Raw genomic sequence first — 22978 nt, forward strand, 5'->3', positions numbered from 1 at the left:
GAGCGCTTGAGCCGAGCTGTTGCCCGAGCAGACGGCGCAGACGGCACCGCTACCGCCGGCGCGGCCCAAAGCTTGGGCCCTCCCGCTTCCTGCCCTGGCAGCGCGTCCGCCCGCCGGCCCCGATCGCTTGAGTGATGAGCGCAAGCCGCCGCAGGGAGGGGAGGGGGTGTGCGGGGAGGGGGGGGAGACAGGCGCTACGCCATTTTCGTAGTCCGTGCTGGAGCAGGGGACGGGGAAGTGAAGCGGAACGGGGGGGGGGGGTTGGGGGGGGGAGAGGAGGAAATGGCTCCGCATTGGGTAAAGCGGGCTGTGGGGACGCGCGTGCAGTGCGATCCGCATGGTGCGTAGGGGGTGAGTGGGGAGAGCGCGCCGGGGCTTTGGCGTAGCCGTGTTGGTGAATAAGCGTATCGGCGGCGGCGGCAGGAGCTGCAGGAGGAGGAGGAGGAGGCGCCGCGGCGGTTTGGTACCGAGCGGAGAGGGAGATGCACACGGCACTCGAGTGAGGTAGCTATAAAACCCCATTTGTTTACATTCCCTCCCCCACAACCGGCCGGCGCTGCGGTGAGGGTGGCGGCCGGCCCCGGGCTGGCGGCGGGGGGCATGATTAGGGGTTGCGGAGGAGGCGAAGGAGCCGGTGGCGATCGGTGGTAACGGACACCACCTTCCCCGCGATGCGGAGCGGCGTGCGGGGGACACGGCGGCGGCGGCGGCGAGACCCGCCGCCGGGCTGGGAGGTTGGCGGGTGGGCGGAGGGGGCCGGCGGGGGTCTGGGGGGGCGGCGGCGGGGGGGGGCCCGTGCCCGGCCTCCCCTCCCTGAGGCAGCGGAGCACGAGGCGTCGCCGCGGCCCTGGCGCACCCCCCCCCTCACCACCCCCTTTCTTCCTCCTCTCGAGTCGACCATGCGGCAGGTAAACCCTCCCCGCCCCCTTCGCCCTTAACGAGGGGACTGGGACGTGGCGGCGGCGGGGCTGTAACTGCCCTCGCCGTTTTGGGCGGAGAGAGAGAGGGAGAGACGGGAGAGCGGGGGGCGGCAGGATGCGGCGGCGGGTTGGGGGCGGGGGGCGCCGCGGGCTCCCGCTGCGACCGGCGGGGCGGGTGGCATGGCCGCTGCGGCAGCCGGGCTGCCTCCCCTCGCGGGGCCGGCCCGCTCCTTGGCGTCGGCTTTGCCGTGTTCCTCTCGCCCCCTTCCTGTTGGGAGCGAGGTTGGGGAGCGCCCCATCCCCGCCGAGCCGTGTCTGCGCGGCCACGTGGAGGCCCCGAGCGTCGGCGGAAGGTGGTGTCCCTTCCCGGGTGGCACAGGGTGCTGCTGTAAGGAGAGTGACGTGCAGCGGGTGTGCGGGATGGGGAAAAGGGGGAGCGGGGGGCGAGCTTCCGAGCTGTGTCTGTGAAGGACTCTCGGTAGTATTTTGCCAGCTCTGTTTGGGGGCAGTAAGGGTGATGGCGGATATTGAGCAAGCCACGCGATTAAATCTTGCTTGGCTTGAAGTTCCTAGTTAGCAAAAATGGTGCTCGGGCTGTAACCCGCGCATAACCTTAAACAGAGGTAAAAGAGGGTCAGGAGGTTCTTGTCAGTGGCTGTAGTATACCGTACACAGAAATCACAAGTGAAATGACTTGATTTACTGTTCTCAACTATCTCTACTGCATATGCTGCATCCTTTGGAAACATATACTTAAGTTGAAACCTTGGAATAAAATTACTCTTTAAATCTTTAGTTATCTTTGTCTTTTTTTGGGGGGGGGGGGGGCTTCTGTTAGAAGCGTTCATACCTGCTAGCTCTTAAACTCTTGTCTCTGAGCAAGAGTTGCCCGAGTTAGAAGTAATTCTGGTTTCTAGCACTCGAAACGCTGTGTGTCTTGGAGTAACAATCACAATTTTTTTTTTATCAAGACGGGATGTTGTACCACAATACGGAGGGAACCTGTCATACGTGAAGCCTGGTACAGCATTGAGAAATGCACACTGGAAGGCCTGCTTAGTTTTCAGAAATGTGGAAGAGATTCAGAATTGCTGTCTAGTTAACACGTGATACCTGGGGTGTTCGGCTGGTATGTTCTAGTATCCCTTCTGGGTAGTAGTAACTGATAAAATGACATAAAAAACTATTTCTATACAAAACGTGTCCTATTACATTTTAAAACTTCTATTTTAATAGAGAACACACTGATTTTCCTTCACTTACGGATGTGCTTTCTATGACGTGTGTAGGGGTATAGGTATTTTGTGGGGGCTGGTGAGGCATACTACTCGACTCCAAATCAAGAATTAGACTTGGTTATTCTGAGGTTAATACTCTGGTATGATAATGTAAGAAAATAATGTGAAAAAGTTAATCTGGTTCCCAAGAATGCTGAGAGCAGTGCGACTACATGTTCCTAACTTTCTGTTCTAAATCAACTGTTAAAATAAAATTAGTGCTATTGTCCTGCAGCGCTTCTTTTTAAACTGCTTTCAACACCTACATGCTTTTGAGGAAAAAAGTATGCAGCCATGCAATCTATTTCTAAAAGATAATAGGGCCTGTATATAGACTGTGAATTAATTGTGTGTCTTTCACAAGATAAAGGCTGGCAGTTCCATATGGGAATGTGCCTTAGTGTCCGCAGAAGGTGGATGTAGAAGGGTGGTAAACAACTGCCTATCTGGAATAGGCAACATGAAAGGAGATTCTGCCTATGTTTTTTAAAAAAAAAATTCTTCAAAACAATGAGGTTTGTTTTAATTACTATTCGTAGCTTTCATGTAGGTCTTTGTACTTTCCACATTAGCTTAAATAAAAACCAGGTACTAAGTTTGGAGTGTGTATCTAAACAGCCATGAAATGTGTAATTACAGAAGAGTCGTGGTTTAAAGTGGCACAGATAATGCTCATAGGCTTAGCTGTCTTAACGTTTGTTTCTCCCATTACAAATCTAGTGAAATTGGATCGTAATGTAATTCAGGCGTGTTCCAGAAAGTTCATTTTGCATGAAAAAGCACAGGTCCTGGTTCTGATCTTCATCTACTATAATGCTTGGAAATACTTCTTTTTAATTAGTGATCTTAAACTAAGATTTACGTGATATTGTGACAATATCCATCTTCTATAGTTGTATCTGTAAAGTCACTAGGAGGGTATTGAGTTCATATGGTACTTAGCCCTTGCATGTTGATAAACCATTCCTTTCGAAAAATCAGTAGGAAACCGTAGTGAGATACGTACTTTCTATGTAGTTTGATTTACACAAATAAGATAAGTGTATACACATGGAAAAATGAATATATCCAACCTGGCATAGATTTCCTTTGTGCTCTTCACTAAGTCAGTCAAGCGACTGTAATTTAGATCCTTCTATTCATAATACATTTTCTGCAAAGCAATGGCTGGTTCAAGTAGGAAGAAACTGTTAGTGCCCAGAACACATGGCTTCAAGTTTGGGTGTATATAGACCCAAAGGAAGTATGATTGAACTTGTTTGCTTTGGCTGTCCAGTTTTAATGTTTGATCATGATTGTGCCTATTGTAATGACTTTGTTATTCCTGTCTCCGTCACAGTTGTTACAGAAGTCAAAGTTTATTTGAACATATGATGGGCACTTGATAAATCAGTGATAAAATAAATCAGTCTGGATTTGGAAACAGTTACGTGTTTTCATCAGATGGAGTTACAGAATTAAAATTACACAAGCTACTTAAAAGCTAAGCTCCAGGAAAGTTTTCCTGTAAGTTACAATTCGGTCCTTAACTGTGGTGAAACTTAGTAGAAATATTGTGGCATCTTTACAAACTATTCTACAGAATCAAGAATGAACAGGCGTGTGTCAACTGCGTGTGTCAACAACGAAAATTATACCAGAACAAGAAAACCACATTCCGTTTTCTTCACAGTTTCACTATCAACTGCCAAAACATTTGCTATTTTATAGTATGTTATTTTATAGTATTTTTCAGAATTGTCAAATGAAAGTATCCTGACTTTTTTCTCAACGCCTTTAAAAATGTCAGTAGAACTTTGAAGGAAGGAAAGCTTAATTGCAGTAGTTCTGTTCCTTGTGTAGGTATACATTTCACAGCATCGAGCTCTAGTTGCAGGCAGAGTTCTGTGAATACCAATAATTTATGCCTTTCGGGGAACAGTTTCTGTTCTCCTAATATGAAGAAAACCTGTATAATTTCCTGTTTTTCTGTGGGAGTCCAACTTGTTTTAAATAATTGCTCTCTAAATTAATTTTATCATGAAAATTATCCATCTTTGGGGGTGGGCTACTCAAGTTGTTATAAATGAGAACTAGTAATTTTAGCTTGCTGATAAAGGCCTGAAGTAAGACCTGATGCAGAAAGAATTTAGATCTTTTTTAGCTCATTCTTAAATTGCAACAGAGATATTATTTGAAATATACCTAATAAAATCTGGTAATGAATTGTGTGACAATTAGGCAAAGCTAACAAAACCAAACGGTTTAAGTTTCAAAAACCCATTGAAATGCTGGAAACCATGTCCTGCCTACACTGTCATCTCCTAAAGGAAAGGAAGGTATGCACTGCATTTTGTCCACCTCTTCATAATATTTCATGTGCTGTTGTATCAGGGCCATTTCTCCAGTTTTTCTGATGTAATAGAAATCTGAGGAGTAAAGAAGTTAAAAAATAGTTTGAAGTCACTTGTGTTGTGTTACCTCTTGTGATAATTCAAACCCAGTACAGCTTTTAATACCCAACAAGCTAGAAGGCAGCATGAAAGACTGAGAAGATGGTTTCCTCATGTCAGTCTCAAAAGCTTATGAGAAGAAGGGACGTTGAAATTATATGTAGGGTGTTGTACCCATGCTGGGGAACACAGTTCATTACACTGGAACAGTTTTCATCTTCTGGGTGTCCCATTGTGCTGCCTCATCTCTCTCCCTGTTTTCTGACTTGGCTGCTGCAGAGGAGGAATGACTCAGCTGTTGTCTTTTCTCCCTCAGCTTTTGATGACCTAGGAGCTTCATTCTCATCTGGCTATCACCTTTTCTGTAGGTTGCTGCTTTCCAAAGCAGTAGGATGAGAGTGAAGGAAATCTGCTGGTTTTACTAATGCAAAATTAGACTGCTACTAAAACGGGTGGACCTATTACAGAATTTATACTGCATTGTCTACTGGAGAGCCTGAACATAGGTGTATTTGCCTGTTACTGCTGCTTTGTGAACGACAACAACAGAGTAAAAAATATTCCTGAACAGATCTCGAACATCAGCAAAATGAACCTACCAAATGTTGCAAACAAACACAGTTTGCTTGTGTTTATTAGAAATTTTTGGCTGTGAAAATTAATAAAATTAATTTCCAGGTTTGTTTTTTGGGGTTTTGTTTGGTTTTCTTTTTTCTGTGGGTTTGTAGTTTTGGGGTTTGTGGGTTTTGGGGGGTTTTTTGTTGTTGTTTTTTTTTTTTTTTGAGCAGCAGCCCAAAGAGAAATCTCATTTTCACTTGTGAGGAATATGTCTGTAGTCTTATGGGGAAGTTTGCTATAGAAACCTCCCCCTCCTTTTCCTCTGTGTTGATGGTCACATCATCTTAGTATCAAACAAAGTATCAAGTATGTACGAAATGTGGTATATTAACTAGGGAGGAGTTAGAGCCCTGTAACTTCTGAACTGTTAAGAGGTACAGAAAATTGTATTCTGTATGGATTCAATTTAGTGATTAAGTGACAGAGAGACTTAGTTTTGTAGTCATGATATTAGGTAGCTAAATTGATCTAGACTTGAGATAAAGTCTGCATAATACTGGAAGTTAATGAATAACTATGATCATGTCTGAAATTCATTAATCAAATGAAGTCCTGTAAAAGTATTCCTGTGGTTAGTCTCGTTGCGAGATAAAATGCATATGTGAGATAAAAAGCTCTTCAGATTAAGAATGTACAAAGGAAGTTTTATACAAGATCGCAGGATTTGCATAAAATTATAAATATACTCCTCAACAGAGACTTTGCACAGCGTTTCTGCATGTAAGTTATAAACACTTTAGAAATAGTTTCCAATCACAGCTCCTAATAAAGATTGCTATAAAAAAAAAGTGAATTCCAGGTAGGTGCTTTCATACAGTTTATATACAAAGATATCTCAAGATTACCTGATTTGTACCACATTCATAAATTGATCTTTATTTTTTATTTTTTATTTACTTAGTTTTTATTACAGCTGCATTTTTATTACTGCAGTGTGATGATTATTAATGGACAAAAATAATACCTTGAATTCTGAAGGATAACTGTATATGATAATTGATTTACAGCTGGTGACTGGATATCTATAAATAGTTCCTCTTTTAACCAAGCTTAATTGTTGGCAATAGCATGCAGCCATACTTTGGTTGGTATATCAAAGCAAAACAAAGGAAAAATATATGTAATCTCCAAGGTATTCTCCTCAAATAGGTGCTAATGTGATTCTTGATGTGGATTTTTTTTTTTGAGTAGTATTTATATCTTTGTTAATACTGATTTGCATTTTAAGTGTGACTGAGTAGCACTGTATCCCAGGATGACTAGTTCTAAGGTGGTTCATGATAGTAACCATACGTCATTTGTACAACTGTAAGTTGACTTTAACTCACCTTGCACAATAACTAATAATACCACAACTGTTTCCTATAAGGAGGAATAGTGAGCGGGTGTGCATCTAAGTGTGACTAAGTCTTATCTTGCCACTGTAGGCACTGCTTCATTCATACCATACACAGAGCAGTCCAGAAGAGCTTCTTTACTATCAAATTTTAACTGATGATTATATTACTTCTCAAGGCTCTATGTAATGTCTGTAATCCATTCCTGTAAAGAAAGACCCCGTTTCATCAGGGCTCCATTACCTCGATAAGTACTCTCGCTCCCTGAAATGCAAACTGTATCATTTAGGCTGTATTTATTGGCTAGTTCTGTTTGCAGAACATTGAAGCATTTTATTTACTGCTGAGCTGAATGCCTGTCTATAGAAGACAATATCTCAACCTAAAAGTACAATTCTAAATTGTACTAGCTTGCATTGAATCCTACTTGGCTGCAGTCCAAATAACGTGGTAGCCTTGCATTGCTACGTTTTTATGCTAAAAATAAAGTACTCCTATTTATTTGATGTCTGATATGATATGTAAACAGGACAGACTTTCTGTTACTCCTCTTCTGAACTGCATATTGAGGCAGTTGTCTAGCAGAGGCATTGTATTATAAAAACGGTGCTTGAATTGTCCAGTTGCTCTCAAGACTTGTACCACATGTTCAGTAAATATACAGTAGTTGCAGTAGGATGTATATACAAAATTTAGCTTTTTATTGTAATATGTCTATAGCTATTTTTTTAATGCTTGTAATATATTCTAGACTTTTATTTTGTTTGCATTTTGTTGAAGAACCACAACCTAAATTGCCTCCCGTGTTAAAACTTGTATTTTTACACAGTTACTGTCTTTATATTACAGGTAAGAGATAGAGTTTTGTAAAGTGCGTGGTCTAAGTTTATGTATCTGTATCTTGTAAAGTAAGGTACAGAGTCCCATCAGAAGTTCATTTTTAGTGGCTCTGGGCAAAAATTCTCGTGCTGGCTTTTGCTAACTATGTATGTTCAATAGTAGGAGAAGGAATGTGAGGGTTTTAATGCTGACTCTTAATAGATTTCGATGAGATGCTTTAATAAGAATGCAGCAACTATAGCAAATTATTACTCCTGTTTTCTGTGTGTCAAACTTTGTGTTCAAATTAATTGCAGTAAACAGTTATGCTAGGCGATGTAAAAATACTTTCACTGTCTTTGAAGACCGTACTTTGTTTGGTAATCTCCATAGAAGCTACTGATTTATCAGTGCTAAGTAGCTGCATTTGTCTAATGAAAGAGTGTATTATGGTACTTTTTAGCCTTTGATGCATAAGACCACTTCTCATAGTTCAATTGCAGTATAATTTAAGCCAAGAACCTCTTAAAAATGTATGAATTTAATATTTTAATTTTTTTTTTAGTTGATTGGGCTATGGACAAATAAAAGTGGCACTACGGAATAAGACAATGTACTGTTGTTAATTTCTTAAAATAGTAATGAAATGGAAAAAGGCTTCTTTAGGAAAAATTCTGAGAGTTTCTACAAATAATTTACTGTAATTTTCTCTATAACTGTAGCTTAATTGTTAACAATAAATTCAGAATGTGGACATGAAAGGCAAAGAATTAATTACATTTTATAAACAAAATACTCTCAAAGGGAAACATTGAGAGGAGTAGACGGTTCTTCAAATAAAAGGATTGTACTTCAACTATGAAGAAGTACATTTTTTGATTAATTTTTGCCTATATCTTATCAAATAAGTCATACAGTAGTTCCCAGCAGTGATTTAATGATAGTGAAATACTGAAATGATACCTCACGTGCTCTGCCGTTTTCTGTTCTGTACGTGCTGTTGTGGTTTGCTTTGGTTTTACTTTTCTTGACAGTAAGCATAGCGTGATCCGTAACATTCTACCTCACTGTCCTATTACCAGTAGTATACGTTTTAAACATTACATTTACATTATAAAAGTTAAAGCCGAGTACTAGAAAGTACATGTAGTTTAATCAGAAATAGCGAAATTAGCCTATCAGAAAAGAAAATATTTTTTGGTATTTTTACTTATTTGTTGTGCTTTCCTTTGAGGATACAGTTACGCTGGCCAAAGATAAGATACATCATTAGCCTTGCCAAATTTCTAAAAAAAAAGTATTTCAACCTTTAACGTTCAGGCATCAATTTATGAGATTTTCCCCTCTATTGAAAACTTCTCTGGTCAGGGACTGTGGGCCTAGCATTAGCTAGATATGGTTTGAGTGCCAAACAGCTAACCTATTTATTTTAACTTCTTAACCTGGCCTGCTAGGAGACAGCGTATTCTAGTTACCAGATATCATAAAAACTTAAATGACTATGAAGAGGATCAGAGGATTCACAAGAAACTGTTGTGCATCTAGAAATAAGAACAGCAAAGCCTCAGACTCTTAGCAGCACACAGATGTTTAGGTATCATCTGCTGTGGTTAGCTAGAATCAATAGTTTGTCTGTTCTCAAGATTAAACTCTCATACTGTTTATGTTTAATGATATTTTAAGCTGAGCTATTTTAGGTGTTAAAATATGTTTGAGGTGTAGATGGACTGTAACTGTCTTGATTTTTAACCAGTTCTTCCAGTACGTTTTAATTTTGCTGATGTGTATCAGTTTGATAGATTTCTGTCAGTTTACCCTGGTGGTTTAAGCCATTTTCTACCACAAGTCTGTTTTGTAGTCTGTTAACTAGTTAAACATGTAATTTGAAATACAGTAGTTTTAATTGGCTTGATGTTGTGGAACAGATGTGCAACCCTGATCACATAATGCATTTACTTTGGATAACTTTAATATGATCACAGTCAAGTATTTTGTAATATGACTGATGCGCTCAGCAGACTCTGGAAGGGTGTGATGTACTGTCAATTACAGTAGTGAAAGGAGAGGGAAGGAGGGAGGATATTTTTAAGAGAAGATGCTGACTCCACTATCCATGGAATAATAAAGCATTTGTTAGAGAAATTAATGTTTACATTCTGTGAATCTTAAATAGTTTTGAAGTTAAACCTGCGAAATAATGGTCAAAAGCGACTCTTGACCCTTTGATTTTAGAGGTACAGTCCAGTTTTCATTTGATTTCAGCTATCAGTGGCAAAGAGCATAGAACATCTTTTTTGGAGAAATTTGATAATTTCAGTGGTAGGCTGCCAAACCATTTCTGTTTGTCAAAACCAGAAAACCTGCAAATATTTTACGCCACCATTTGCGGAATGTGCCTCTTGATTAGTCAGGATGGTCTTGTTCATCTGAAATACTGGATTTGTTTCAAGATACACTTACTAATCACTTGTGTTAAAGGTCAGAGACAGCAAGTAGCTCCCTTCTTTTTAATTAAAAAAACAACAACCAACAGACGTTTCTTGTACTGTAGTACGACACTAGAAACAATTTTTAATTTTAATGCTGGAAAAATCACAAAAAGTTGGTTCACTTGCTTATTAACTAACATTTACAGGTTTCAGGTAATTGGGAGGATGTACCAAAGTAGCGGGTTCCTGATAAAAAGTGTTCTTTCTTTACAGAAATGGGTTATAGAAATTACGCAGAGCCTATAGAATCACGTAAAATGAAGAAGGCCCCAATAGCAAGGGAAAATAATAATCAGTGAAGATGAAAGATGTCAGTGATCCAAGGATTGACATAGGAAACTTCAATGTCCTAGTGATCCCAATGGGAAGGATAGTGACCACAATAGTATTAAATCAAATCATCAGTTAGTCTAGAAAATCCTTATAATTAAAATTATAATGAAAGGAAGAAGACATGGTGACGCTCAAGGAAATTATAGGGGAGTATCCATATTTCAGGAGAGGTACTAGAAGAAGAATGTACCAAATTATAGTTACCTTAAAAGCCAGGAACTAATATTAGATCAAATTAAATGGCACACAACATAGTCTAGGTTAGATAGATCTAATTGTAATGTAGTTTTAGAAAAAAATGGTAATGCAGTCTCACTTTCCATAGTATGTGTCTGTGCTTGTCTGTGTTGCTGTTAGAATGTACCCGCACTTGCAAGGTGGTGGACACAGGGAAGTATGTAATGGTGGTTTTAAGATTTCAGTTTTAGCCCATCAGTATTTTTAATTTGGTCGGCTAAGAAGACATCTCTGCTTGCATTTTAGATTAAGGCTCTAAGGATTCTGCTTCTTTTCCCCTTTTCTGTCTCTAATCTTGCTGTAAGAGTAATATTGGGTATTAAATATATTACATTTGCATTGATTCGCCTCTAATTGTGTCCCTTCAAAGTTGCTTTAATACCTTGTTAAGAAAGGTTAGTTGACGATGACTAATTTTTGAAGCCAGTCAGTCAGTATTTGGATCAGTTTGAATGGTCACCTTCATGATCATCGCACAGACCTGTAATGGGTAGCCCTGTAGTTCTTCAACAATAATCCTGGCTAAAATAAATGAGAGCTACGAAATGTTATGACTTCTGTTGAGGTCCTACTTGAAATGTGATGGAAACGACACGTTTTGGTTGAGCTGGGCATTTTCTTGGTGGATCTGCCTGTTGAAATATGTTTTGAAATATGACTATTTTATGTCATACGTAAGCTAGTTAAGTGTTACTTCTGGATCTGGCAGGATGTCCTTATGGACACTTTTGTCTCCCACTATTATTGAACAAAGACAGCTTTGGGAGCCCACTAACTCAAGATGTGAGTGGTTCCAGTAGTTGCCTGTTGTCTCCCAAATTTCCTTTACCACCCATAGGAAAAGAAGGTTGTATTCTCACCTAAGAGGAGTAGTAGTTCTCTTGATTTGTACTCTTGACAGAATGAATTTGCTAAGAAGAATTTGAATGGTGTGTTGACAGAGAGCCTTACAAAACTCTGTGACAATGGTTCATTAATTAAATCTTCTAATTAAAAATACACATTTGAATCGAAGGTATACGTTGTCAAGCAAAAAATCTGCAATCTCTAAATTCTAGTAATAGCCTTTAATAATCATAACCCTCAGGCACTAATTCGGCATAGCACATGCAAAACAAATGTGCCTTAGTCCCATTTTTCAATGGACCTTTATACTTTATAGCTTTTGTAAATTTTTTTTTTAAGTGAGACAAGTCATCAGCTTAATAGTAGACATGCATAATTCCTTTTTTGGATTGTAGCTGTGATAGAGGGGCTTTAATTGTAACAGTGTAGGAATTAAATGCATATGAAAGATATGTCTCTAATGCCTTTTAACATACTGCAAGTACTTTAACGTAGCGCAAGGATGAAATAGGTGTAGCGGTTTAAGTTATAGGAAGAACAAAAGTACTGCAACTGTTCTAACACTTCATTGCAAACGTTATTATGTTCTGTGTTGAAGGGATAGTTGGAGAGATTCTTCTCAAATGTCTTTCAATAGGAAATTTGTCCACTACTGTTTTTTCAATGTTATTTGAGTACATTTTGAGGTGGGCAGTTGTTGTATGTGTGCAGTAGCCAAAATACTAGGCTGCAGATCAACCAAATGTGTAAGCTGGTGTTGCCACCGAAAGCAAGGTTGCCCTTTTTTCTGTGGACTGTGGTGTTTGTGCAGCTGCACGGTAAACCAGATAGGAAAAGTAATCTGTCTTGAAAATAATCTTTTTTTTTTCTTTTTCCAGACTATTTTTCAGCAGAATCTGGTTGCACAGCTGCACAGCGAACAGATCAGCAAACAAATGTGCTGGTATATAAAAATGGTTTTGTGGGAATGGGAATGAATGAATGAAGCAGCGGGGGAGGGCAGGACCACTGCTTTAAGTGCTACACCATCTTAAAGTATTTGTTGAATTTCAGCCTTAGTTCTAACAAAAGCATTTGCTTATTTTAAGTAGAAGGATAAAATATTAAAATGCAGGTGTAACTGGTTCATCTTTTCAAATATTTCATTCTTACAAACACTGATATCTTAATAGGACCTAATTGAACAGTAGAATGTTGGCACAAAATCAGACCATCTCTGTTCTGTTTTGTGCATTCATAGATGTTTTATGGACTACATACAGTTTATATATGAATGGCTGAAAAATTATTCTTGGTAAGCAGAACTAATACTTACAGAACTTCCAACTGTTTCGATGTTCTTATATTCTTTTGAACTCTGAGAAAGATCCTGTACTCTACAATTTCTTACAAATAACTGTCCTTTTTGAAGAAGGCTGTCCAGGTTTTTTTTTCCATTCAAAATAAAATAAATGCCCCTTTCTGGATAACTGAGCTAGTAGATTCCTACTGTCTTAGTTTAGGATCACTTTCTAGTGTGCTTGGGATTTGGCATTTCAAATACTTCACATTTCACATTTTTAAAAAGTTTTCATGGTGTGTTCAGTTATGCATAAATGCTTTCTGTACTATTTAAGTCTTATCTGGTATTAACTTAGCAAATATGGTTTGTATCAATTAGTTAATAGTCTGTTCTTACGAAGTGCCCCTCCTACTGGGCTGTAGATTTTCAAATGAGTGAGTTTTACTTAAGTCCACAAACCTGTTTCACTGAAATTGAAGAGGGAAGAAAATACAGGAGATGGGTGAGAACTAAAGTTAGACGTTGTTAATTGTAACTTCTTAGATCTGTAGCATGTTTTCCTATTTGTATATCCAGAAACTAATGTCAGCTTAAGACTGATAAAATGAGAATATTATATAATTAAATGCTTTTATGGCTTTCTTAAAGTGTCTTTCAGTAACAGCAATATAATAATTTCACATGAATATTTTTTTCCCAATCATTTATCCTAAAAACATGTGCTAGATTAATAGGACTTTATATTCTGGCATTTGTTAAAAAATTTAAATGTAGGAAATAAAGAGTAGGTTCATTTGGATTTTCAGATTCCAGCCTTTGTTTGAACTGGGTATTAGTATGAAATATTGCACAGCTGCTGTACTGGAAGTGGTGGGGTACTGCAGGCATCTGTCCTGCACGTACTTTGGAGTAAATACCTGCAGTATAAGTAATAATTTTGATTTTCAGGAATTGTAAGAAAAACGGTGTGTATGTAGTCAGTAGCTTTATTTCAAGAAATATTTATCTCTCTCAAATAAATTGCCATTTCTTATATATTACTCTGAGCAGTTCTTAGTAGAAATGAATGATGTATGTGCTTAACTTTTCGGTGCTGAACGGAGAAGATATCTTAGTTTGCTAAGAATGTTGCTTTGTCTTTATTTTTAAAACCTTTTGTCTTTCTGAGCGCTCTCTTATCTTAGCTGAAGTGTGGTTTTGGTATTTTTGTCTGGTGTGAAACTTCTAAGTTGCCCATGAAGTCTTGCTAAGGCACTTTAGTCACTGTGGTATTCAAGCTGAGTATCTACTTAGAGATATCAAAGATAGTTTTTGAAGATCTCTTCTGTAGATAGAAAAAAAAAAAAGGGCAGAACATTCTTCAGAGAAAGCAAGGAATGAAAGTTGAACAAAAAGGGAGAGAAACTAAAATAACTTGGGAAGGAGCATGGGAAGGGGAGAAATCCAGTGCATTTATGTTACAAATATTTCAGGTTATTAAAATTGTTGGGAGCAGACAGGAAAAGGGGTGGGAGGAAGAAAGTTGGGCACTTAAAATACTCAGCATTGTACACTAAGAAAAATGCTGTAGTATGTGGGTTGCAAACACTGAAATGGTAGATGTGACTCTCAATTGCATTTACATTTTGTAAACATTATTTAAATCAAAGTTTGTTGTTTTAAGTAAAGGCTAACTATTGAACTATTTTTCTAGTTTCCATGAAGCAGTTGGTGATAAATAAAAATGTCCCCCAAAATCATGTTGGTATTCCAGGCTTTAAATGAAGTCTTCTCAAAAATAAAGTTCTATAAAAGAACAGTTGAAATAGTCGGTACTATGGAGAAGTTTCAGGGATCCAAGGGAAACTGAATGAAAAAGGCTGTAAAAAAAAAATAATAAATCAGCTTTCATCATAGGTGCGTTTAGTTTAATAGATGAAACGCCATAGGCAGATGGTGGTTTAGCACAGAGATGTTGGGAGTTTTCCATACAGAAAAGATAACTCTTGATGATGTACTGCTCAGATACTCTGATCTCACACCTCTGATTTAAGAACCTTGTGTATGGCTGTGCAATCAGTGCTGCATTTAGTATGAATGATTTGCTTGCGTTGGTGAATGAGGAGGGGAGGGGATGCATTTGGCAGCACTGTGTGCATTTTCTGAAACGTCAGTTGGTGTGCCAGATCTATTTATCTTATCCACTCTGAATTTACACGTTTGTTCTAACTTTGCAGCTTGACTTAGGGTGGGGTTGTTCCACTGCCCAGGTGTCTCCTGCAAGACTTGTCGTGTTCTTGTTTGCAGTTCAACGAAATGTAGTAGGTGCTGTTATTTCCAGCTCTGGCCTCTGCGTGCATTAGTTTCTTAACCATCGCATCGCTAGATGTTTTCCCTCATGTCCCCCCCTTTTGGGTGCCTGACCATCACTGACCTATGGAGGGAAGGAGCGGGGGCAGCGGGGAATCAGAGTGAATAAAATAAGGCAAAGGCTGACAGCAATAATGGGCAGAATCTTTTCCAGCTTTGATGTAGCCTTGTCCTCAGGCTGCCCTTCCATATTCTTTTGAAGGGATTCAAGAGTCTTAATGTTCTTCTATTGAGATCAGCTATATACAATTCTGTGCCACTGAAATATAGAATTTGGACTTCAGCTTTCCAGTATTTTACACATACGAATACTGCCTGACAGGTTAAAGATGACAGCTATTTATAACTGCCTGGAACATAATGAAGCTCATTTAAAAAGAAACAAAGAAATAATCAACTCCCAGTATTTGTTTGGTCTGAGACTTTTTATGATGGGTACATTTGTTTGTAAGCATCTTTCTTCTGTAACAAGAATTACAATAGAAGGGACAGAAAATTATGTAAAAAGAGATTAAAAATAGTGTGCTAGGGTTATTACTATTTTAGTTGAAAATAGTGAGACATCTAATTGATTTTGAAATTGGTCTGATATTGTTGGCTCCTGTATTTTAACAATGAATCACAATCATAGGTTACAAACAATTTTAACCATTAGGGCATGGAGAAAAGGTACCATTCAAAGCTAAACACCACAATTAGGGATGCATGACTGAAGTTTCAAAGTAATGTATTAGTAGTATTGTATGAGACAGTCACATGAAAAAGATCATGAGGTTGTGAAAGGGATTACGATCATGCTTTAGTCATGATTTTCCTGGTAGAGATATTTTAGTCTGGATCGTGCTTGTTTAAGTGAGAATAATTTGACTTTGCTTGTTCTGGTTATATTACCATTATGCAGCAAAGGAGGAGAAAAGGTGTTTCACCTACAAAAGTAGTATTGTTTGAGTAACTGAATTTTACTTAAACTTGAGATGCTGCTTTCAGTACTGAGAAACTGAAGTTAAAAAGGCACTGAACAATTTGCGAGAGCGTTACAGTATACTGCATGTACTTACCTGCTGCTGCCGGCTTCTGTGCAAGCATATGTAAGTTCGGCTTTCTCCCAGGGCTTTCATTTGTCTTGCATGTACCTTAACTGCTTATTCCAGATCCTCAACCTGCTCTTCACATTAAGTAACAGCCAACATTGTAAATCCTCAGTTGATGAAAATCTGCGTATCCCTGTAGAAATGTGGAGCTTTGTTGATCTGTCACCAGCCATACGCCTGATCCAGTCCCTACCTTTCCTTACTGCCAGAATGTTTCTGCTTCCTGGGATGATGTAAGCCACAGAGCCCAGGTTCTCAGCCTGTGTGAGAAAGACCATATGTTCTTTATTTAAAGGTTATGGAATGAGTTTCCAGACAATCATACAATCTGAAGGTTGACTCAGTCCAGTGACTCTTGGATAAAGATTTGCAAGCTGTTTCTTTCTACTCCACCAGTAACAACTCTGTACTTACCTGTTTCCTCAGAGGAGAATGGAAAAAGCTTCTGGAGGGTGCTTTAATGTTTCTGTACTAATGCCAGTGATGTATTTATAGGAACTTTAAGGATGCCTTAAATAGAGTCCGTGAGTGAAAAAGACTGTATGAAAATAATATCTCAGTAAATTTTGGGGATGAACTGGGATACTAAACTACTTGAAAAGGTTTGTCACAGCTCTTAAGACAGTAACTGGAATGTAGGTGATTGAACTGGAGACAAACTGTGGTCATTCCAGACTGATGACTGAACAGTTGTTTATAAAAATAAAACAATAGTATACAATGATGATACGCATTGACCTATCTGATGTCCCTGGAATCAACTTTGATGCAGATGTTCAGATGAACAGATATTCTTCTGATCTTAGATTTGTATCTGGGTCAGTATTGCAAAAGAGAGTTCTGCAAGTGTTTGAAGCTCCAGTGAAAACTGAATTTTCATCCTAAAAGGTTAACAGGAAAAACTTTTCCCCCAGTCTTCTGTGTTAACTCATTGATTTGCTATATAAAGTCATTAAAAGGTATGCCTTTCCTTTTTTCCTCTGATTCATTTTATCTGTCAACCTGTTGCAAGTGTAGGAGCTTCCAAGAGATTTCTTCTGGGGGGATGCAATAATGTGGTTGCAAGTCTTTAAGCGCAAAACATCAAGCTAATATTTTAGGAAATTAAAATGGACTTTAAATATTTGTGGTTTGCTGCAGAGCACTTTTACTTAGCAGCTAAGGCGGGCCTGAGAAGGACACCTAAATTTACCATTTCATGTCTTAAAGTCAGTAGCGTTTTAGGATACGTTGATATCTTTGCGAACGTAGGGTCAGTCGTAGCTCTAGTCACGGTGTGCATAATGAACTAAAACTACTCTCTGTGTAAAAAGAGATGAAAGCGTACTTGACCTGTTTTCTTGTTACTTTACATCCTTGCATTTGTTGCAGTGTTTTGGTAGCATCCGAGTACAGAGAAAGCAGAGTGGATGGAGCTCCGTCCTTATCCTTTCTCTCAGCTCATTTCCTCCTCAGTCATATTCTAAATTTGAGTAGTTATGTGTAAAAGCCCTACTTCTGTATTTATTAACTTCGTCTATTTTAGTGAACTCTGTTAAACTTTTTTAAATGGTCATTCAACTGCTCAGATTGCTTGGGAAGCTCCGTGCGTCTTTCTTTTTGTTGTCTGCTCCTTTGCTGATAGGAGGGCTTGATTTCCTACTACGTGTATCTAGCAGAACTGTTGTAAATATTAGACGTTTCATTTGGCTTGGTACCAAACAGAACACATGACGTATTGCTAGAAAACCCTGGCAGTGTTTAAACTATTTTTTTTAACAAAACATGTATTTTAGAAGTTATTCTCTACCCAAAATAAGTCTCTAGAAAATAGAAGTCATAAAGTACAGTTCTTGGCTTATGTTTAGCTTTCTAGTTTGATAAGATTTTTATATAAACTTGGATTTTTTTTTTTCTTAAAAGTTTCTTTTATAATAATTATTCTGGTATTATATATATTTTGCTAGCAGATGTAAAGAAAATAAAACTGTCATGTTTTGTAAAATAGCGAATTGTTTTCAACTCTGAATGCAAGATAGACTTCTGCAAGTGTCTTCTTCATTGCCTGATGTTGAATAGTAAGTTTCTTACATTTAATACTAAATTGAAAACCGCATTAGCTAGACGATATAATTTCTAAAAACCAGTACTAACTACTTTGAGCTAGAGTATTTCAGCATTAACAGTATTTTTTGAGTTGCATAAACAGACATTTTCCATATAACTTTATTTTTAAATTAAGGTCCATGTAGATCTTTGGAATCAGTAAACTCATGTAAGTAAAAAGTACTAAAAAGATGAACATTTAAGCAGTACATCAAAGTTGGTTAATGATAACATTTTCAAATCACTAATTACCAATCAAAATAGGGAATGGTACAGTGCGTGTGTTTAGCAGAGGTACTTTAGCAGCACATAAGAGAACAAATGATGTGTGGGTTTTCAGCTGTGTTATCTGCCTGTCACCCCCATAAATAAGAAAATACAGACAATGTTGTTTTTAAATGATTTTTCTTCTATTGTAACTTGTGTCTTAGCAAGATTTTCGATATTATAGGTTATCATAAGCATAGATGCCTCTGAAAATGTACACAAAAATTGTTCTGACTGACTGTAAATGCTGATGTTTTTCTTGTAACTCTCCTGTAAGTATGGTATGTAAGACTGCATCTCTAAAATACACAGAGCCTATCTTACTGTTGGATCAGAAAAGTACATTAATGCAGTTATTTCAGTAAAAATACTGCAATTGTTATTCTGTTAACACCAATATCTAAAAAGATTTGTGAGTCATTCAATTGGTACAAATAAGTGCCAGAGTGATACTCATGTAGTACAAATGTTGAGATTACTTTTACACCTAAGTGCTTCCCCTTGTGTTTCTTGTAGGAAACAGAGATGAAGGTACACATGCACACAAAATTTTGCATCATTTGTTTGCTGACATTTATCTTTCATCAGTGCAATCATTGCCATGAAGATGGACACGACCACAGTCCTAAAGAGGGAGATGTACACTACCATAATGACTATCAGATTTCAAATATGTCCTACTTGCAGAATGGAGGAACAGAATCTGTGCCGAGTAAATTTTCAACGTTGGAAGCTGAAAATGAACAAAAATACTACATTGAAAAGATTTTTGATCGTTACGGTGAAAATGGAAGATTATCTTTTTTTGGCCTGGAAAAACTTTTAGTAAGCCTTGGTTTAGGAGAGGTAAAAGTAGTGATGATAAATCATAATGATATTGGCCATGATCACGTTTCTCACTTATATGCTTTAGAAGTACAGGAAGGAAAGCATTCTCACTCTCGTAACCATCCTCATAGCCACTCAGATTCAGAAAACCAAACCACGATTGGTATGGCCACAAAGAGAAATCATAAATGTGACCCTGAGAGAGACGCAGTTGTGCCATCAGTAAAAGATGATGGCAAACACATTCATGATCAGAGTCGCCATCACCATCATCACCACCCTCGTCTACATCATCATGACCATAATGGTACGCATCATTCTCGTAATGATTCAGCTAGTCATAGTGAACATGGAGAACAGAACCATGAACCTTCAACAGAGACAAACACTACTCAGGATCAGCCAGAAAGAAAACGATGGAAACAGAAGAAGAAGCAAAAGAAGATCAGTGAGACTTCAGGAAATGCTACACGGGATTATGCCCCAGATCGTGTTCACGGTCGTGTTCACAAGGATGGTCATGTACATGATGCATCTCACTTGCATGGACACCATCATGAACACAGTAGTGATCGTTCTACTAGTCGTGGACATCAAGATTCCAGTTTAGGTAATGAGGATGGACACCACCATACCAGCAAGCGAGAGGCACATCATAGTGTAAGAAAACATCCCATTTTTTCAATGCGTAGTCATAAGGATCACAGTGAAGATGAACGTGATCGTGAAGAGGTGAGTATGAAATGGAGAACCTTTAAGTTCATTTTTGCTGTTGTTGCATAATAATTCAAGGTTCATGCCCACAAATAACGCAGAAGCACGTTGGCAACCCTTGTCTAATACAGGTAGCAGAGTGAAAACACTAAAGGCCACTGCCACAGTTTTGAGTTTACTTTATGAGTTTTCATTTCTGTCTGCCCATCATACATATTTTCTCAAAAATCTATCTTCTTGCCAATTTACCTGTATAAAGGAGATACTTAAAGCTTTCTGAGATACCCTGCTTACTTGTGGGGTTTCTTCCCTTCCCAATATTCATGAATACTTCCCACACACACCTTTTTTTGGACTTCTTTCTGCGTTGAAGATCATTAACATTTTTGGAAACTGCACGGAGACTCTTTGCTAAAAGAAACACCTGCATCTTTTCAACATGCTTCTAATTTCTTTGTCCTAAGAGATAGTGAAGCAGTGTATATAGAGCTTCTGTAGCACTGTGTTCAGTGTAAGCTCTTCCATTTCTCCCTTCAGCATCCATTATTTCTGCTAGGACCATAAATATACTTTCTCTTCCCCCCTTTACAGAAGCAGGACGTTTTGATATAGTTTTAAACTAGAAGTCAGGATAGGAAAGGATGGAGTGAGTGCCAAGTTTGAGGTTTTAAACCAAATTAAAAAGTGAAACTCCAAACACAGAAGGTTGGTAGGTGAAGAGAAGTGTTAGAAAACCTGTTTTGGGTTTATGTTCTTCCACTCCTTTCCTTTTGCTCTTTCTGCATTGCTTGTACTGTGTAATAGTAAAGAATATGGAAACTTATTTTCCCTGACATTTATCAAAAATTATATAGGTGTTAGGAGACTGAGTTTATAGTCCAGATATTTTTACTGTTTCTTTCCCCTCAAAAACCACTTAGATCAGCTTAGACATGTTTTAGCACTGGTTGTGGACCAGTGTTTCGACTTTCTGTTTGTGTTCTTAAATCATATGCTAAATTTTCCATAACGGTATTTTTTTAATGAAATAGTTGCTTTCATATTTAATTTCTTTGTACGATTTGCTTGCAGTGTTTAAATGTTACCCAGCTGCTACGGTACTATGGTCTGGAAACCAGCTCTCCAATATCTCCTGAAATGTTTGTATATATGTGTCCTGCTTTGCTGTACCAGATTGAGAGAAGACTTTGTATTGTACATTATGATGAGCTTGAAGATTTCATGAAAAGTAAAAATGCATCAATTGAGAATAAGGATAAAACAGGTGCATCAGGTAGGTGTGTAACATCTAAAGCCTTCACAATTATTTTGCATTGTAAATATTAACTTCAAAGTTTGAAATGTCATACAACTTAGCATTGACTGTAGAGTGAAGGAATGGTTGAAATTTAACATATTTAGTAGAAGAAATTTGAGACAGCATGCTCCTTCAAGTCAGGAGAAATAGCGTCCTGTTTGGTGGTATAATAGCTTCTCCTAAGTAACCATGGCTCAGGGAGGCATACCTTTCTTTCTTGTACGTTTTATCCTTTTTTGTTATTTTCACATTTACTTTATGTTTGCTTATTTTTATTTCTTTTTTTGTCTTGTGTCTTTGAGGCCTAATGTCCTACCATTGGGCCTGTGGCCCAGGCATTTTGGCCTGGATTCTTCCCACATATCTTTATATGTTGGACTCTTTTTGTTATAGGAGCATAGGCAAGGTACAGAATCTTTGGAGGCAGAGGAGCTCTAGGCATGAGCAAGTCCACCCACACTTTGGATTATTTCCATAATTTAAAATATGTTATGTCTTTTTCTCTTAGTGTGACTGAGGCGTTTCATATGTTTATCTCAAAGTTGGAAAGTTGCAGTGTTACTTTGGCACAAATTTTCTTAATAAATTTGACCTGGATATACTCATTCAGGAATAGAGAACAGCACCTTCATCACAGTTCATTCACTAGAAAATATGATTTCAGATGCAACTGGTTTTATATTCTAGCAGTGATGCAAATTTGTAGAATTGACATCCAGAATTTTTTGTGAACTTAAGAAATATAAAGACTTACGCAAGTTACAAGAGCATTTGAATTGCCATTTCTGACAACAGTTCCTTTTTCTGACTTCCGATGCCAACTATTTTTTACTACTCCTTAGTATATGAGAAGTATTCAATCAGAATCCTCTGTTGGCAGTTTTAAGTGTGTGTGTGTGCGCTTTGAGTAAAAATCAGTAGACTTTTTTTTGTTCTTACCATAGTTCTAAACTAAAAATGTATCTACTGTTGTTAAAGCAGTAAAAGGGCAGCATCCATTGTTGTGATTTCATAGAATCATAGAATGGTTTGGGTTGGAAGGGACCTTAAAGGCCATTTAGTTCCACCCCCCTGCCATGGGCAGGGACACCTCCTACTAGACCAGGCTGCTCAAAGCCCCATCCAGCCTGGCCTTGAACACTTCCCGGGGTGGGGTATCCACAACCTCCCTGGGCAGCATGTTCCAGTGTCTCACCACCCTCACAGTAAAGAATTTCTTCCTAATATCTAATCTAAATCTCCCCTCTTCCAATTTGAAGCCATTACCCCTTGTCCTGAAGCCATTACCCCTTGTCCTAACTGAGTATACTTTTAAAATACGTTTACTACTGCTATCTTTCATAAATTATAATGGAACTGTTGGCAGATGCTTAGCTGTGGTAATTGGTAATTGTGAATATTGATTAGTATATAGGTCCTTATTAGCATCATTAGAAATAAAGCTTGAAGTAACTACGTTCTCATAGATTTTAATAATTGATGGAAAGAATGCATTGCTGGTAAATTTTTTTAACAATGCTGGAGTCATTAAAATAATTAACTTGTTATACATAAATCTCCTGAAGTGACACAGCTACTATCTTGTTAACTGTTCAAAGATTGCTGTAAACCAAATATACTGTGTGTTTTATATGGTAGCTAATTGTTTTGTGGGGTAGTCTCATTGCAGTAAGAGTTGACCCCTGCCTTATTACCAAGAGGATTTGTAGAATAGCTCTAAGCATTTTCTGCCAGTTAAAATGTTGAACCCGTGTACA

General features: G+C 38.3%; 1 protein-coding gene across 3 annotated transcripts in view; it reads left to right on the top strand.

The window, feature by feature from the left end:
* Positions 1 to 318: 318 nt before the first annotated feature.
* The window catches only part of SLC39A10 (solute carrier family 39 member 10), a 44353-nt gene continuing 21693 nt past the window's right edge, over positions 319 to 22978 (top strand). For 2 of the 3 annotated variants that reach the window (XM_074593758.1, XM_074593760.1), the window contains exons 1-3: positions 319 to 504; positions 18899 to 19942; positions 20996 to 21197. In XM_074593758.1, coding sequence (XP_074449859.1) covers positions 18908 to 19942; positions 20996 to 21197 — 1237 coding nt within the window. In that variant the 5' untranslated portion in view covers positions 319 to 504; positions 18899 to 18907. Of the gene's footprint in view, positions 505 to 18017; positions 18088 to 18898; positions 19943 to 20995; positions 21198 to 22978 lie in introns of all 3 variants that reach the window. The other variant, XM_074593759.1, reaches the window with a different exon arrangement.

The sequence above is a fragment of the Larus michahellis genome, chromosome 7 (genome assembly GCF_964199755.1).
Source record: "Larus michahellis chromosome 7, bLarMic1.1, whole genome shotgun sequence".
In the NCBI taxonomy this organism is placed as follows: domain Eukaryota; kingdom Metazoa; phylum Chordata; class Aves; order Charadriiformes; family Laridae; genus Larus; species Larus michahellis.